General features: G+C 40.1%; 1 protein-coding gene and 1 pseudogene across 1 annotated transcript in view; one reads left to right on the top strand and one right to left on the bottom strand.

Moving 5' to 3' along the window:
- The first annotated feature begins 710 nt into the window (after window positions 1–710).
- C7BH4orf45 (chromosome 7b C4orf45 homolog) overlaps window positions 711–19574 on the top strand; it is a 143156-nt gene continuing 124292 nt past the window's right edge. Inside the window, exon 1 of the mRNA XM_003257912.3 lies at window positions 711–906. Within this exon, the coding sequence (XP_003257960.1) occupies window positions 843–906 (64 nt within the window). The 5' untranslated portion in view covers window positions 711–842. The remainder of the gene's footprint in view (window positions 907–19574) is intronic.
- Window positions 9393–9798, bottom strand: LOC100593977 (annotated as a pseudogene).

The raw sequence follows: 19574 nt of genomic DNA, 5'->3' as shown, positions 1-19574 counted from the left end.
GGAGGTTGATAAAATAGACAAATAATTAAAGTGGTGGGTTAAAAAGATACGTCTAAACACAGTGCTATAGAGGTTAAAGGGACATGAAGAAGAAAGCACTTAGCTGTGTCTGCAGACATCCTCCTGGAAGAGCAGATGTGGGCCTTGGCTGTCAGAGGACAAGAAATATTTGCATAGCAACATTACAGGAAGAGCAAATTTTACGTGTAAAGGCTCAGAACAATGAAAAAGCATTGCACAGATTGAGAACCACAGATAAATTGACATGACCAAAGCACAAGCACTATTTAAGGAGGGATTGAAATATAAGACTGGAAATATATCTATATATATTTGTGTGTGTGTAATTATCTCATTAATTTATTAATGTTATTTTTTACTGTATTTTATCTTGCCAGTGTTTGTCAAATATATTTAACCATGGTTTGTGGGGGCTTTTTGTTTTTTGCTATAACATATTTCTGCAAGACATTCTTTTTGAAATGTTGAAGGACAATGGTGACTGAGCCTGCCAGATTATTTGGGACATAAGCTCGAACTGGATCTAGTACCTGTGAATAAGTGTATTCTGACTTGATATTGACAAATAAGGAAAAGTTATTACCGGATGCAAGTTCTGGGAAGGCTACAGCAGTATCTCTCTGCTCTTGGAGATTGAAATGCGGAACTCTGCTAGGAGGAATATTCTATCTCCCTGTCATAAAGAGTCGTTAGCAACCACCTGGTTCAGGTCACAAGCAGGGAGAGGAAGGACTGCAGAGTCCTTCGTTCTTTCTGGTGCAGCTTAACTGATTTGAAGAAGCCGAAGCAGAAAATCCAGTAGCACAGTTAAGACTTTAGCCATGGCATCTCTATCACACCAAAAGCCAACATCTACTACTGTGGGAAAACAAATGATTTTTACAGGTAAATAGTTTTTGTGTATGCTTTCACAAGGAGATCTAAATTAGCTTTTTCTCTCACACATACGATTTTATATAATGGATATAACAATGAAATGATCACATATGTTTTTTGTTTGTTTTTGTTTGTTTGTTTTTTGGGTTTTTTTTTTTTTTTTGAGACAGAGTCTTGCTCTGTCACCCAGGCTGGAGTGCAATGGCGCAATCTCGGCTCAGTGCAACCTCCACCCCCCGGGTTCAAGAGATTCTCCAGCCTCAGCTTCCTGAGTAGCTGGGATTACAGGCACCCGCCATCATGCCCAGCTAATTTTTGTATTTTTGTAAAGACGAGGGTTTCACCATGTTGGCCAGGCTGGCCTTGAACTCCTGACCTCAGGTGATCTGCCTGCCTTGGCCTCCCAAAGTGCTGGAATTACAGGTGTGAGCCACCGTGCCCGACCCACCGTTTAATTTACATGATACTGCTATCTCGTTATGCCCACTCAGTCTGATCATCATCATCTTGTTGCCGTAAACATGTCTTTAACACAGCAGTTGTCACTGTATCTGAGGTAACTTTCACAAAGGAATATTTGAATTAGCATAGCTTTTATGGTTTGTGCAAGAGAAACTTCTTTGATGTAATAAAAAACATACTTTTCATCAAATTTTTATTAACACTGATTTAAGCTTCTCATAACATTATAAACTTGACATATTTGCTTGATAAAAATTTGAGCAAGATATGCATTAAACCTAGTAAAGTTACTGGTTTGTGTTTTGTTCGTTCAACTTACTTTAAATGATTTGGGCAGTGTGTGTGAAATTATAATAAAATCTAAAAAATAGAATATCACTAGTTGTGGTAAGTCTATAAGGCATAAACTAAACTTCATCTTATTTCCTTTTTTTCCAAATTATTTATTTTTTGAGACAGAGTCTTGCCCTGTTGCCCAGACTGGGGTGCAATGGCACGATTTTGGCTCTCTGCACCCTCTACCTCCCAGGTTCAAGTGATTCTCCTGCCTCAGTCTCCCGAGTAGCTAGGACTATAGGCGCACGCCACCATGTGTGGTTGTTTATTTATTTATTTATTTATTTTGTACTTTTAGTAGAAATGGGGTTTCACCATGTTGGCTAGGCTGGTCTCGAACTCCTGACCTCAAGTGATCCACCCGCCTGTGTTGGGATTACAGGCGTGAACCTGGCCTTTTTTTTTTTTTTTCCAAATTGTGAGCATATTTTACAATGTTATAGAAAAATAATCAAATGCATATTTATGGTGGGCATTTATGATTTGTGTTGCTCATCATCCATCTCATCCACTCCCCTTCTTGTGACTCACTTGGCTTTGGGAAAACCATCTCTTTCCTCACTCTTACCTCTTTTTTACTCTTGTGAGAAGGACTTTGTCAACTAGAGTACATTGCTTATCTGCAATTCCTTTTGCCTTTATTCTTACAAACTCTATTCATTTCCAAAGTAAGTCTGCACATTTTCTTTCTAGCCTCTTCAGTAAGGTTGTTTTATGCACTTGTAATACAGTTAGATTTTCTTGTCACAGTCTGAATTCCTTCCTGAAATCCTACAATCTCCTAAATAATTTTTTTAAAATTTGCATCCATTAAGGTTTGCTTTTTATGCTATTAAGTATATGGGGGTCTTGACAAATTAATAGGACCGTGTATTCACCATTATAGTACCATACGTTGTAGTCTCACCACTTAAAAATTCTCTTGTGCTTCACCTATTCATTCCCCCCTCCCCCTTTCCCCCTAGCTCCTGGCAACCACTGATTTTTTCACTGTCTCCACAGTTTTGCCTTTTCTTGAATGTCATAGAGCTGGAGGTATACAGTATGTAGTCTTTTCAGATTGGCTTCATTTCCTTATCAATATCATTTTAAGGCTTCTCCACATCTTTTCATGGTTTGATAGCTTATGTCTTTTTACCACTGAATAATATTTCACTGTGCGGATGTGTCACAATTTGTTCATCGCTTCCCCTATTGAAAGACATCTTGGTGGCTTCCAGTTTTTGGCAGTTGTGAGAAATGCTTCTATATACATTTATGTGCAGCCTTTTGCATGGATATGTTTTCAAATCCATTTGGTAAATACCTAGGAGAGTAATTGCTGGATCCTGTGTTAAGCCAAACTGTCTTCTAAACTAGCTATACTATTTTGCATTTCCATCAGCAATGAATGAGAGTCCTTGTTGCTTTGTGTCCTTGTCAGCCTTTGGTATTGTCTGTTTTTTACCTTTTTACCAAAAAAAAAAAAAAAGGTCATTTAGATTTTTATCGTGTGTTTTCTTTTAGACGTTTTACAATGTTACGTTTTCATTTAGGTCTATCATCTATTTTGAAGAGATTTTTGTGCCTTTTAAAGTTTTAATTTTCATCAGCCAATAAATTTCTTCTTTTCCTTAGCCAGTTTGGGTTGGGTTTTCTATCATTTGGAACTGTGCAAGAGTCTTAATTAATATGTAAAATTTCTTCTAACTTACGCCAGTGTATATACTTAGTTTTATGTATTTACATAGTTCAAATTGTTGTCACTTTTGATAGATTTCTGTCTTTCATTATACTGACATATAATACTTAGCTTCACAGCCTCCTGTATTTTATAATTTCCTAATTTTTACTGTTACAAATTTGTATGAATACTTTGCATAAATTATTTTTCTTGTTCTCTTACTTTCATGTGGTATATACAGAGAGAGCAGAATTAGCAGGTGAAAGATACAAACAGATATATAACTTATTAGTGCCACAAGCTTTAGAGATTTGTATATACTATGAACAATGTATATGTATTTAAAGCCCAACAATTTTTTCTTTGAGATAGTCTCCCTCTGTTGCCCAGGCTGGAGTGCAGTGGTATGATCTCAGCTAACTGCAATCTCTCCCTCCAGGGTTCAAGTGATTCTCGTGCCTCAGCCTCCTAAGTAGCTGGAATTACAGACATGAGCCACCATGCCCACTAATTTTTTGTATTTTTAGTAGATATGGGGTTTCACCATGTTGGCCAGGCTGGTCTTGAACTCCTGACCTCCGGTGATACGCCCACCTCAGCCTCCCAAAATGCTGAGATTACAGGCATGAGCCACCACAACCAGCCCCCACCAATATTTTTTAAAATCATTTTTATTACTTCGAAGAAGTGGATATAAATCCTTTTTTGCCTTTGCCTTTTACAAATTTTATTGTGACTATTTTAAAACACACGCCAATGAACTCCCACTTACCTGTCACCCATATTCAACATTTATCAAAATTTTGCCACATTTGACTCACATCTCTTGTCTTTTTCTTGTCCAAAATATTTTAAGCCCAGATATCACATTATTTCACTTACATATTTTATTGTGCATCTGAAAAAATATGAACATATTCTTACATAGCCACATTGCCGTGACTGTACCTAACAAAATTAATAACTATCATTTGGCATCATGTAATTAACAACTCCATAATAAAATTTTCCTGATTGTGTCTAAAATGTATTTTTACAGTTGATTTTGAGAATAAGGATCCAATACACATTGCATTCAGTTGTGTTTTCTCTTTTTGTCTCTTTTAAACTGGTGCAGTCTTCCCTTCTTTTTTCCCTGACATTTACTTGTTGCAGAAACTGGATCAGTTATGCAGCAGAAATGTCCAACATTCTGAATTTGTCAGTTACTTCCTTCTCATATCATTTAACTTGTTCCTTTATTCTCTGAAAACTGAATTTGGCTCTAGAGGCTTGATTATAGCCAAGTTCAACTCTTTAGGGATGCTTACGTCTTAGATGGTACTGCAGTCAGTTCACAGAAATCAAACTTTTGAGCTGTTCAAGAATAATAATTTTAACTCCTATAAGGCCCATCACTTACTACCTTTCTAACCTATTGGAGCTCGGAGCTCTTTCCTCCATGTTTGGAACTGTTTTTAATATAAAGCCCATGTTTTCATAAAAACATTTTAAGTGAAGTACCCAGGCTAGGCAAACAAAAGATTGATTTAATCCACGCAAATATTGTGTAATTGTTATAAAAACATGAAAAATATCTTGTCACTATTAATAATTAATATGACAATAAAATATCATGAGAAATAATTTAAAAATTATTTTGGATGTTGATAATGTAAAAAAAAAACTATGTAGAGGATGAGAAAATACTGAGGAATTTCACAGCAATTCTGAGAGTTACTTTAGAGCACTTTTAAGAGTTTCATGGGATTTTTATTGATTTCTAATTTAATTTTAAAGTGAAATTTTGGCTGGACATGGTGGCTCACACCCTGTAATCCCAGCACCTGGGAGGCCAAGACAGGTGGATCACTTGAGGTCAGGGGTTTGAGATCAGCCTGACCAACATGGTGAAGCCCCATCTCTACTAAAAATACAAAAATTAGCTGGGAGTGGTGGCATACCCCTGTAATCCTAGCTGCTCAAGAGGCTGAGGCATGAGAATTGCTTGAACTCAGAAGGTGGAGGTTGCAGTGAGCCAAGATTGCACCATGGCACTCCAGCCTGGGCAACAGAGTGATACGCTGTCTCAAATAAATAAATAAATAAATAAATAAATAAATAAAATTTTGCTTTCTCTTGGCATAGGCATAACACGACTCTTTTTTTTTTCTTTTGAGGGAGGGTCTCACTCTGTTGCCCAGGCTAGAGTGCAGTGGCACGATTATGGCTTACTGCAGCCTTGACCTCCCTGGGCTCAGGTGATCCTCCCACCTCAGCCTCCCAAGTGGCTGGGACTATAGGCGTGTGCCATCACTCCTGGTTAATTTTTGTATTTTTGTAGAGATGGGGTTTCACCATATTGCCCAGGCTGGTCTTGAACTCCTGGGCTCAAGGGATCTGCCCACTTCGGCCTCCCAAAGTGCTAGGATTGCAGGCATGAGCCACCGTACCCAGCCAACACTATTCTTTTATTTATCATTTATAACTACAGTTATTTTAATTTTCATTTTAAAAAATTTCCACTCAGACTTCATTATTCTATGTGATGATTCACAGTATATGTTTATCTGGTATACTCGACTACTTAACTAATTTGATCCCTCATCAAGTCTTATTTTTCTATCAAATTTTGATATTATTTCCTTTTAAAATATATTTTTGATGCTAATTTTTTATCCTACATATTTGAAATCCAATTTAACAAATTGAATGCCAATTAAATACTAAAAACTTGTCCATTAGCATTGGACGATACAAAAATATACAAGGAAAAAAAATGTTCTCTTTTCTAGAAGCTTATAATCTATTGGATAACCAGAACATAATAGGGTTGATTTGCTCAATCTAAATATCCATCACAGCATAGTGAGGCATCCAAAGGAAACACAAATCCAATTCCAAAAGCCCTGAGAAATAGCGAGAAATTACCTCACATAACACTACACAAAACTCAGCCATATGTTTTGTTTTGTTTTCCCACTCATTTCTCTTCTTTTTGAGTATCATAGTTAGAGCAGAAGTTACTTCCTACATTGCAGATGGATCTTGGAATTTATTTAGTTTTCAATTAATAAAGGAATTGAAATTCTTTTTGAAAAAACTATCAGTGGATCCAACTTTTAAAACCTTTTTAAAAAGTTGATATATAACATACTCTATTAAGTACATTAATTTGTCTTTAGCTTGATAACATTTTACAAAGTGAGCACCTTTATGTATGCACTTTTAGATTAAGATAGTGAATATTTTTATCACTCTAAAAAGTTCCTGTATGTCCTTTCCCAGTCAATCCTCCCACAGTTGGACGCTGTTCTGATTTCTATAATTCATATTTTCGATAATTGTGAGTTTTAATCTAATAGGGCAAGCTAACCATCTGTACTTTTAAAACATTTATCTGCTGGCTATTCTTCCACAGAAGTTTTACTACCAATTTGCTAAGTTCTGTAATGACATAGTGAGGAGATTTTATAAATAATGTTTGTTTTTTTGAGACAGAGTCTTGCTCTGTTGCCCAGGCTGGAGGGCAATGGCACGATCTCAGCTCACTGCAGTCTCTGCCTCCTGGATTCAAGCGATTCTCCTGCCTTAGCCTCTCGAGTAGCTGAGAGTTCAGGTGTGTGCCACCATGCCCAGCTTATTTTTGTATTTTTAGTAGAGATGGGTTTTCGCCATGCTGGCCAGGCTGGTCTCGACCTCCTGAGCTCAAGTGATCCACCCGCCTTCACCTCCCAAAGTGCTGGGTTACAGGTGTGAGCCACTGCACCCTGCCTAGATAATGTTATTTTTGTATTGCAAAGATTTTACTGTAAAAACCTTATAAACAAAATTAGGAAGAAAATTTAAAAAACTACTTTAGAGCATGGTTATGTATTTTCAAAACATCTGTTTACATACAAATGACATTAATTTGTTTACTCAGTTCCAGGTCCTATGCAATTTTAAAGTTTAAAACTTGGGCTGAATGCGGTGGCACACACCTATAACCCTAGTATTTTGGAAGGAAGAGGTGGGAGGATTGCTTGAGCCCAGGAGTTTGAGACCAGCCTGGGCAACACAGAGAGAGTTCATCTCTACAAAAAATTTTAAAAATCAGCCGAGTGTGGTGGTGCACACCTGTGGTCCCAGCTACCCAGAAGGCTAAGCCGGAGGATAGCTTGGGCCTGGGAGGTCGAGGCTGCAGTGAGCTGTGATCACACTACTGCACTCCAGCCTGGGCAACAGAGCAAGGCCCTATCTCAAAAGACAAAAAAAATGTTTAAAAATTACATTTATTTAAAAATACATTCTTTAATTCAGATTTTTCTTCATTAATTCCTACTTGGCTCAAATTAAATATAGTTAATGAATAGTTAATATAGGACATAAAATTAAAAAGGCAACAGGTAATCTAATTTAACCTATTTTTTCAGATGGGAATACTCAGGGTTCAGGTAAGTTAAGTGACTTGCTGAAGGCCACACAGCCTTGATCAGAAGGATGGAAGCTTCTGCCTGCTCCCTGTTTATATGGGGTATTTATGTGCCTTACATCCAGATTACTGACTAAATAAATGTATTAATATATTTAGTCAGCCATCATATACCTACTAGAAAATCTGCTCATGTAAACCAGAAATATTACAGAACTCTACCTTACAAAGAAGTGATCACAGCATGAAATTCTGTTAGAAATACATTTGAATTGGAAATACTCTCTAGGAAATGGCCAAAAAATGATATGATGAATGAAACTGTAAGTGGTAGGAGAAGTACATAAATGTATACGTAATTTTGAAATGTATCGCTCCATTAGCCAGCATTTCAGACCCACTTATTCATCTTATTTTTTGCTCTGTGAAACTGTCATGCTAATAGTTATGTCTCAGATTCAATTATTTTAAAAATAGAAAATGACTTCACACTGAATTGCCAGTGGTTTCCTGTTTGAAGAAATAATAAACTAGTCCTACTGCAAATTCAGCTTAAGTCCCAGCACTATAATCCACAAGGCAACTCTTTTTAGATTTTTAAAAACTAATTCATGACAAAAGCTTACACATTTTAATGGTACTGAAACATTGGGTTGACTAAACTGCATTTTATTTCTCTATTTTTATTTTTACCTGCATTTTATTCTGTTGTCATAGCATGCAGTTTGCCCTGAATCAAAATTTGTTCTATTATTTTAAGATATATTGTAGACAATATACATATGCCCTTACCATGATTCTTCAGTCGATTCAAAAATAATAAAAGCTAAGATAGTTGGAAATGATCTTCTGATAGAATATAATGGGCCATTTATTTAAAACAAAATTGCCAAACATCTAGTTAGCTTAATTATATCCAGTTGCAGTGATTCATTTGCTAAGAACATTAGATATTAGGCATTGCTATCATAATAGCAACAGTGGGAGACCTTATTCATTGTCCTCCATCAAACACTGTTCTTTTCATAAGATGTATTATTACTTTTACAAAACTATAAGTGTTACATGAAAGCCTTATCTATAGGTGACAGCAGCTCCAAATCAATCCTACCTTAAATTATTGGTCTTCTAACTCAACACAATGTGGTTTGCAGAAAAAAAAAAATCAGTTGCTGCTATCCCTTTGAAAAGCACCTGAACCAACCCCTTAGAAGAGGACTTCTAAGGAAAAGCTTTGTCTTAACTTCAAGTTTTTTGGTTTTGTTTTATATATGCATAAATATAAATATATAAATACAAATATATGTATATAAATAATTACTGCATAAGCTAAGATGGAAGGGAAGAGGATTTATTTGCCTTTCCATGGCTTTATTTAATTTTCCAAAGTTGATACTTTGTAGGTTATGTTATATCACTTAATTTTTTTATTTTTTATTTTTTAGCACAAACACATTTACTTATTAACCAAAGGGATGATCCTAATTAATCTAATACTGAAACAGCTGCATGTAAAATGTTTGTGATAAAGATAATTGAACACAGTAATGAAAAAAAAAAGAAGCAGTATGGAGATTTGCCCATTGAACTGAGCTTGTTGATTTTCATAGCTATTTCCTGTCCAAAGTGATGATGACATTTTTATTCTACTTTTTTATAGATCTGAGAACAGGTGACATTGTTCATGACACAGTCTACCATGAATTTCCTATCTTTCAATTTTCTTGTTATTGTGCTTTTCTTTCCATCCCAATCCTGATGCTGAACCAATGCTCCATCTGTAAAGTTGTAGAGAGTCTGAGTTTTTTTTTGCTATGAGCTGTAGTTTCTTCAAACTTCTCTCTCAGGGTACGAGAAAACTGTGCTGTTTCCTAAGTGCTCTGAGTTTTTATGGTGAGGTTTTTGTCATCACAAACGATGATACACTCTGGTTTGGCCATTGTGCCCATTTTTTATAAAGCTATTCCCACTCCTAGTTCCTTCACGTATTCATCAAAGCCTTTGCTGTCCACTAGGCATCATCTTCCAGCTGCTGAACAGTGGTCATGGTGGGCACAGGAGGGTGTGCAGAGCAAGCTTAGCAGGGTCGTCGTGGGCAGCGCACTGTGAATATCACTTCTTTAAATCACGGTGAAATGCTTTTGATTAAGCAAAAAGAAGCTTCTGTTGTTGAAACAGGATGTGAAAAAATTATTAAATGAAAGATAAGTTGATTGTTTACTATGTGCCAGGCCCTGTGCTACCTACTAGGAAATAGGTGTAAGCATGAAGATCCTGCTTCAAGAAGCAAAAACTGTAAACTTAGACACCAATGTGGGCTTTCCCCTTAACTCTTTTGAACTCAGTTTTTAAAAAATCTGTAATTTGGGGGATATAGTACATATTTTATAAGGTTTTCTATCATGGTTTAATGAAAGGAAGTCACCTGCAAATAATAGAAATTTAATAATTTTTTTAAACTGTTTTTTTTCTCTTGAGAAGTTGATTATCTGGGGGAGGTTGGTGCTGGGGAAAGGACACAAAACCATCTTAAAATTCTTTTTTTTTTTTTCTTAATAAGCCAACCAAGTACACCTTATTTCCCAAAGTCTGAAGCCATAAGCAGATTTTTAAAGTACAGGAAGAAATAATCTAAGATTATTTAAGCAAGTGGTTTTAAAACTCTGACGTGGAAATTATTCTCCTGGAGAGGCTTGTTAAAATGCAGATTCTGGGGTGGGTGTGCTGTCTCACTCCTGTAATCCCAGCACTTTGGGAGGCCGAGGTGGAGGGATCACTTGAGGTCAGTGGCTCGAGACCAGCCTGGCCAACATGGTGAAACCTCGTCTCTGCTAGAAATATAAAAATTAGCCAGGTGTGGCAGTTCACGTCTGTAATCCCAGCTACTTGGGAGGCTGAGGCAGGAGAATTGCTTGAACTCAGGGGATAGAGGTTGCAGTGAGCCAAGATAATGCCACTGCACTCCAGCCTGTGCGACAGAGCGAGACCGGGGTGGGCTTCAGAGTCTGCATTTCCATCAAGATCCCAGGTGATGCCCACCCTGCTGGTTCCCAGACCACACTTGGAATAGCAAGGATCTAAACTATTCTGGCTCCACCATTTACTTATTGTTGTGACCTTGGACAAGATACTTACCCCTCTGTGTCTCAGTTACACCATCTGTAAAATGGCCATAATAATATCTACTTCATAGGGTATTTAGTGGGTAATATGTGCAGAGTACTTAGCGTCTGGCATGTGGTAGGCTTCACATGTGTTATATATGTACATGGATATCGTCACGTGAGGTAGGTCACAAGCAATATAAGTAAACTGATGGCTACTGGGCCTAGAAGATGAAGTTATTTGTGATGCTAATCATTATCCTGATAAACATTGGCTTTTTGGATTTTCTTGTAAACCTGATCTAAATAACATTAAAGAAAAACAAGTTCCATTAAAAATATTTTATAGTAGAATGGCCGAGTTTGGAATTCTGCCTATAAACTTCATTAGTTTACATAATCTTGGTTGATGAAAACCCTATGTCATTCAGAAAGAATAGATCTCATTAGGGGCCTCTGGTGGAAAGCTTTTAACTACAGGCGTCATTTTGTCTGTTTACCTTGAGTCCGTTTCCCTTTCCTTTCTTCCCTTTCTTGCAAGAGGAGAGGTAGCGCAAGCTGAACTCAAGCAAGGAAGCACTTTACCCTTGACCCCTGCTGTGTATGATCCTAGTCAATTTCATTCACAGCAAGTGATAAAGGATAAAGTGCCTCACTGTCTTGCTAACCCCAGTTGCCAGTAATTATCTCAGAAAAGGTAGAACCTTTCACCGTGCCTATTAAAAGCCGCCTTTGACCAAAGATATCACCTTTTAGAAAAATCTGCCTCAGGGAAAAGTCTGCAGTGGATAGAAGATTATCCATGCCTTCAAGAATAATGGCACTGACAAAGACATCAAATCATTTAGTTGGTCAAATCATTTATTTGAGGCAGCGCTTTCTAAAATAAAGGAGATAATTTCTGGAAAGGACAGGATTGCAGGAGAGGTGGTCATTTGAGAGGAAGAAATGAACAGCAGATGGATTGCCCCCGCTCTGTAGTAAGGGTTGAACCAGACAAACATCACAAGGCATCCAGCTACTTCGTTTCCAAGCTGAGTCTGAGCAGAACTGAGTTCCTAGTCAGGATGATGCCTAACTGTAGCTCTAAAAAGGACCTACAACAGCCTTGGGAAACCTGGTGGAAGAGAGAAGAGATCTGCTTTATTTCTAAGCTTTATTCTTGGCAGTCAGGTGACCTTCTCGGGCTGGAGGAGCAGAGACATGAGGGCAGAGCCAGGAACTCGAAGTGGCTAGAACAAGTGCAGCAGCTTCTAAGTTTATTAAACAATGATCAAAACTCACAAATTCATAATTGGTGGCAAGAGTGGTTACTGAGGAAAAAAGAGATACAGTGTGCCATAAAATGTGAGCCTAATCCTGTTTTGGGGTCCTTTGTGAACATTCTGTCTGTGATACAGCCATTCTGTTGGTGGCTTTAGAGGATGACTCTAGAAGATTGTGAGATTTATTCATAACATCTAGCTTTTATTTAAGTCAGATTATCTCCAAATTTGGATGGGAGTTTGTCGGTTATTTTTGTGTGATGAAGTGACATAACGACAGGGTCCTCTAGAGAAGCAGAACCAATAGGATATAGCAAATGAGGGATTGGCTCGTGTGATTACGGGGGAGAAATCCTATGATCTGCTGTGTGTAAGCTACAGAACCAGGAATGCCGGTGGTACAGTTCCACTCCAAACCCGAGGCCTGAGAACCAGGAACACTGATGTCTGAGGGTCCAAGTGGAGCACAAATTTGCCATTTTTCCACTTTTTGGCTCTATTCATGCCCTCCAGGAATTGGACGATGCCCACCGCCATGGGTGAAAGGGTCTTCTGTCCTCAGTTTACCAATTCAAATGTTAACCTCTTCTGGGAATATCCTCACAGACACACCCAGAAAAAATATTTAACAAGCTCTCTGAGCATCCTTTAGCCCAGTCAAGTTGACACACTATATATATATATATATATATATATATATATATATATGGTGTAGGAGAGAGAGAGAGAGACGGGGTCTTGCTCTGTCACCAGGCTGGAGTGCTGTGGTGCGATCTCGGCTCACTGCAACCTCCGACTTTCTGGTTCAAGCGATTCTACTGCCTCAGCCTCCCGAGTTGCTGGGATTACAGGCAGGTGCCACCATGCCCAGCTAATTTTTGTATTTTTAGTAGAGATGGGGTTTCACCATGTTGGCTAGGATGGTCTCGATCTCCTGACCTCGTGATCCGCCCACTTCGGCCTCCCAAAGTGCTGGGATTACAGGCATGAGGCACTGCGCTTGGCCGACACACGAAATTAACCATCACAGTCCTCCTGAAGGGGACCCTGAGCTAACCACAATCTGCGTCTAGGGCATTGCAGAGCAAGATGTAATATGCGTAAGAACCACTTATGGAGACAAGAATGCAGAGCCTCAGGCCCTATACCCCAAATTGTTTTTTGGGGGCCTTGGAGCCTGTATGTTAAAGAAGCACACCAGGAGACTGTGATGCAGGCAGTCCAGTGACACATATGGGAGACACAGTAGGTCCAGGGGCGGTAGGAGCTGTGTATGTTCTGCACCTTGAAGCTCATATGTGCTCCAATTTCACTGCTCTTTACGATCTAACTTTAGTAGGAAGATCAGAAGATGGGAACATCCTTTTAATTTTAATTATTATTTAACTTAATTTAATTATTGAAATTAGCGTGTATAATACCATTCGGTAAATGACCGTATAAAAATGGAATATGTTTTCTGCCCAGTGAATGACGGCACTGGTGACAGGATAATTAGGAATCTAAGTAGTCAAAAGTTACACAAACAAATCTGAAGTTAAGGGAAGATTAGTGAATAAATGCTGGTAGCATTTGGGTTACATAAATTCTGTGTTCATTGCAAGGAAATAATACCTCCCACATCTCTTTCTTTTATGGATTTCCAGACTCTTTCAAAGTTCCATTTACAAGCTAAGTAGCTATCACCACCCTCTTTTCATAAAACGGAAACAGAGCAAAGTAGGCAAGTTCATCATGTGGGCTGAATAAAGAAGTTAAAAAAATAAAATGATCTATGATTCCAGATCATACCAAGGAACTGACATGGTAGATTTCATTTATTTCCTTTTCTGAGGATTCTATAGTCACTTGGAATGCAAGATCCACCACTGAACCAAACTCACCTTCCTGATCACCACCCCTCACCAGGATATGCACACCCTTGGAGATACAGAAATGTCCTGAGGAATGCCAGCTTCTTTTGTCTGCATGGATACAAAACAACCTGTTCCAGATCTTGGGGATTTCTTTCGTTTCTCAAACTGAGTATCTTAGACTCCCTTGTAAGTGAGCTAAAAATAAATAATATCATTGACCCAGGCACAAAACTACTCAGAAGATAGAGATAGAAATCAGGATTTGCAGTAAATCCCATAACATTGTGTTGATTCTACTTCTGCTTCTGAAGGTAGGAAGATGCTGTGGAATTATTGTCTACATGTATGGATTGTTTGTGTGAAGACCATAAAGTACAAAGTTATTTATGTTATTCTATGTATTGGTCAAGAATCCCATTAATCATGGTTAAATAAGCAATTTCCCAGCTGCTGCTCACCCAGGGGCACTCTGAGGCATGATCACCAGCACGGAGAAGCTGCTCTTTCACAAATCAATGCGGGACACTGAAAGCCTCTGCCTCTGTGATTTTGTGATGAAGGCTCACAGTTGTCCTTGTCCACAGCATCTTAATGTGAATGGCTTTCTCCAACTGGCCGTTATGGCTGCCTCTTATTGTACCTGTGTTTGAATGGCTTTGGAGGATGACTCTAGAAGATTGTGAGATTTATTCATAACATCTAGCTTCTAATTAAGTCAGATTATCTCCAAATTTGGATGGGAGTTTGTCCAGTCATTTCTGTGTGACGAAGTGACAGAACCACAGACAGAAACTATACGTGTAAACCATTGCTGCACCACTGTGGACCCCCTAAGAGAACGGCAGAGGCCGGGTGCCGTGGCTCACGCCTGTAATCCCGGCACTTTGGGAGGCTGAGGTGGGTGGATCACTTGAGGTCAGGAGATCGAGACCACCCTGGCTAATACGGTGAAACCCCGTCTCTACTAAAAATACAAAAAATTAGCCGGGCGTGGTGGCGGGCGCCTGTAGTCCCAGCTACTCAGGAGGCTGAGACAGGAGAATGGCGTGAACCCGGGAGGCGGAGCTTGCAGTGAGACGAGATTGTGCCACTGCACTCCAGCCTGGGTGACAGAGTGAGACTCCATCTCAACAACAAAAACAACAACAACAACAACAAAGAACGTCACAGTCCCTTAGCTTAAATGTTTGGAAGTCGAAGCATACATTTGGGGCTGTGACTGTGGCCTTAAGAAAATTATGTATTGTATGAAAATTAAGGACCATCTGTTAAAGCAGAGTTCAGACTTCCCAGAAGGTGGCACAGGGTAGCCTCGCAGATAACTGGAAAGGAAAAGACTCCCTCACCTCTAATCGGCCCAGGGGCAGAAGGTCCAAGAGCAGGGATACTTCATTGTGGGGCACTCACTTTGTCACATCTCCACTGGACACAACTGAGTAGATAAAATTTTGAGCAAGTGACTCTAACATAAGGCAGCTTCAAAGACAACTTCTACCATAACCGTCATCCCTGTAGTCTGTTCATTAAAAGAGATGACAAATATTTTGATCCTCTATCTCCTACGCTCACCAAATGACTGATATACCCTTACCCTCTGTTCTACTCCCCATCCCACCCCCTGCTCATCTCTCCATAGCTTCTTTCTCTTGTACAATTGCACAGAGATGGAAGAAGAATGAAAAGGGAAAAGCTGCACACATAGAAAATCACAAACTTTAGTCTCTAGTTACATTATTAGAAATTGCTACGAAAGGACATTTAGGGAATCTTTTTTTTTTTTTTTTTTTTTTTTTAAAGATGGAGTCTGGCTCTGTTGCCCAGGCTGGAGTGCGGTGGCACAATCTGGGCTCACTGCAACCTCCGACTCTCAGGTTCAAGTAATTTTCCTGCCTCAGTCTTCTGAGTAGCTGGGGTTACAGGCATGTGCTACCACGCCAGCTAATTTTTGTAGTTTTAATAGAGGCAAGGTTTCACCATGTTGGCTAGGCTGGTCTCCAACTCCTGACCTCAAGTGATCCACCCGCCTCGCCCTCCCAAAGTGCTGGGATTACAGGTGTGAGCCACCGTGCCTGGCCCATTTAGGGAATCTTGGTGAAAGCTTTACAAATCAACTCTAATTTATGAACTGATTTACTGTCCCCCTCTCTCCAGTCAGCAAACCCAGCAGGCCAGATGGCTGGCATCCCTCTCGTACATTTCCTTTGCCTTTTCTTCTGGTTTTAGTTTCTCCTGTTGTCCGGGTCAGCAAAACCTTGTTCCTGCCACAGCCACACTCTGGCCTAAGTTGACCAATTGTCCCAGTGTATTCAGGATGAAGGGATTCCCAGGACACTGAACTTTCACTGCTAAAACTGGGTTGAGCTGGTTTCCTGAATTCTAACCCTTATTTGCTGCCCTGGCCAGGCAGCCTCTCCAGTGCCATGACATCCACTTCCATGTGCAGAGAGAATTCAGATAAGCACCAAACAGAAGGGGAGGCACTCGTGATGTCAGGGTACTAGGCAAAGTTCCCGCCTCTATAGGCCATTACTGACTTCCTCCCTTGTAATCAGAGAAAGACGAAAAGATGCAGGCCATTCCACAGATATCACCAAGTAGATACCCACCTCTACTCCAAGGAAATCTTGTGCAATGATGACAGGTGACATTCACTGGTGTATTTATCCAGCTATGGCTTGCTATTTTTTTTTTTTTTTTTGAGACGGAGTCTCAAAAAGAGCTCTGAGCTCTTGCTTGTTCTCCAGCATCTGAATCACTTTCCTGCACTGGTGTTGGAGGACTGTCCACTTGGGTATATCACAGGCAGAAACTTTCTTGTGAAGCGGTCTATTTTGGCAACTCCAGCTGGGGAACCAGGACTTCTGGAATGCTCTTTTTGGCTCCAGCTTTAAAGGATAGGGAGATAGGACATGCAGGACCTCCTTTTGCCCAGGCTGGAGTGCAGTGGCCTGATCTCGGCTCACCGCAAGCTCTGCCTCCTGGGTTCACACCATTCTCCTGCCTCAGCCTGCTGAGTAGCTGGGACTACAGGCGCCCGCCACCACGCCCGGCTAATTTTTTGTATTTTTAGTAGAGATGGGGTTTCACCATATTAGCCAGGATGGTCTCGATCTCCTGACCTTGTGATCCACCTGCCACAGCCTCCCAAAGTGCTGGGATTACAGGTGTGAGCCACCGTGCCCAGCCTAGTTTCTTCTTGACTAAAGATGACTTTTATCAAGACCACCTGTTGACTTCATTATAAACCCAAGGAGAAGACTGAATTTATCCCAAATTGATTCCAGTAATTCAGAGATGGCCTCAAATTTTGCCAGGGGGACAAGACCAGCATTCTGAACCGTCATACTTGTCTAGGGACAAAAAAATTAATACAATCTCCTTTCACTTTTTATAGTTTGGACATTTTTTTGCCTTGTTCAATGATAAGCCATCCAAGTAATTGTCCAGTTTCTATCATTAATCAGTACATATTGCCTAACACTAGAGTCAAAGAAATTATGTAAAGTGCAAACTAGAAAACAACATAGTGCCTTAGCTGGACTGAGCTTGCCACAGCCTGTGGCAGGTTCATACTGTGTCAGCTGAGTCCATTGGACTACATGTCCTAGATTCCCTTCCCTACATAGTTTTGGGTTTGTCTGGGCCACAAGAGACATTCTGTGGGAAATTTGGAAAGCAGAAGTGAAGCAGCAGAACGTATCATTTCAATACAACAGCAGTCCCCAGGGGCTGCAGCAGCCACGTGGGCTGTTACTGATATACTGCCTCTGTTGTGGTGGGGCAGCTGCCACCTCCACAGTGACCTCCAGCTCCTCCCCTGCCTCCTCCTTCAGTGTCACTGGCTTCTGGGCCAGGTGATGTTTAGCCCCATGTTGAAAGGCACCAGTTTCAGTGCAAACCACCTACTTCATCAGTGTTGGAGGCTTGTGGGCGATAAGAGACCTCCTTGGGTTCCACTAATCCTCATGGGTTCCAGCTTGGCGGACAAGTTTAAAGCCCACTGACTGTCTGGAGCATCCCAATCCACTCCTGAAGCAGCCACAGTAGTCCTAGATTTGTGTGATGCATTCTTATTCTAGCCCACACGTCGCTTTGTGTTGCCTCCCTGTATATCTTATAAGCTGCCCCAGGACTTTCTCTTTACCATTCTCTAACCCACATTGGCTTGACTCCTTGGCTGTGAGCTCTTGCTTGTTCTCCAGCATCTGAAACACTTTCCTGCACTGGTGTTGGTGGACTGTCCACTTGGGTATATCACAGGCAGAAACTTTCTTGTGAAGCGGTCTATTTGGGCAACTCCAGCTGGGGAACCAGGACTTCTGGAATGCTCTTTTTGGCTCCAGCTTTAAAGGATAGGGAGATAGGACATGCAGGACACACCAAAACAGTCCAACACAGAGTACACTAAAAAGATCGTGTTAGGTGGGGTGGGAGGAATCACTTGAGCCCAGGAGTTCAAGGCTGTAGTGAGCTATGATTTCACCACTGCACTCCAGCTTGGGCAGTGAAGGGAGACTCTTGTCTCTTAAAAAAAAATTGTTGGAGGAAGGAGTAAACGAATGAACTGATTTGCAGGGGCTTGAGAATTTTGCACTCTAAGGCCTTTGTGTGTGTGCGTGTGTGTGTGTCTTTTGTCTTACTGTTCATAGGCACTAACTTACAAGTTTGATTGACTGTTCTATCCAGGGAGTCATTTGGGATAACTGTTTATCCTTAACCTGGGTCAATAATAATCTCAGCACAAAAAGGCAGTGCAAAAGGAACCTATCATTGTACACTGTTTTTGCCACTTTTTCTTTGCCTGGAATAGGGTATGTTGATGGAAAGGAGAGGAGTCCTTTTTCCTTTCCCATCTAACATTTCTCTACTACTACTTTCTCAATGATTTATACTATTTATTCACTAATAAAGGACTGCTGAGGGCAACATCTAGAAGCAGATTTCAGAGAGACAGCTCCCACCTGCTTCCTCCAATCCATACTCCAATCACCCGGGCCCTTCCCGTCTCATCGCTCCCCACAGAGCTTTCCAGGGTGGTAGTTACTTATGTTCACTGTCCTTTGGAAGAGACAGAGATTTGCTTTCTAGCAGAAATGGAAAAGTAAAGGTGTTACAGATGCATTGTGGAAAGCAACAGGAGGGAATCACGCAACTGAAACGGAATGCATTTATCTCCCCTCTCCAGTGGCCCAGTTGCGGCTCACCTAGTGTCTCTCTGTCGGGGGCAGGCTGCTGTCAAAAAAGCGAAATTGAAAGCCCAGTTAGACTCCCACTTTAGCCTTTTTTAGCTGGCAAGCACGCTTGAGGTAGCTAGGCTGCAACCACAAGGGGTTACCAAAGAAAAGGTTGAAAAATAAAATAGAAAAGATGGCCATCTAGAAAGCCTCCCTAAAAGAGAAGGAAAAATAAATAAATAACCAACTTAATCCCCTTTTCTTTTTGTTAACTAGAAAATTGGGAGCTAGAAAACGATCTGTAATTTTTAAATTGCTGGATTTTCCCCAGTAATAATTAACATGAAAAAGTAACACCTGATGGAGCAAAAGTAGTGTTATGCTTTCATTTGTGAACAGTAGTATAATAAGTGGGCTAAAGGGA

Source organism: Nomascus leucogenys, chromosome 7b, assembly GCF_006542625.1.
Source record: "Nomascus leucogenys isolate Asia chromosome 7b, Asia_NLE_v1, whole genome shotgun sequence".
NCBI classification, from domain to species: Eukaryota; Metazoa; Chordata; class Mammalia; order Primates; family Hylobatidae; genus Nomascus; species Nomascus leucogenys.
The sequence above is the reverse complement of the archived record's forward strand: the minus strand, read 5'-3'. Positions and strand labels throughout refer to the sequence as shown.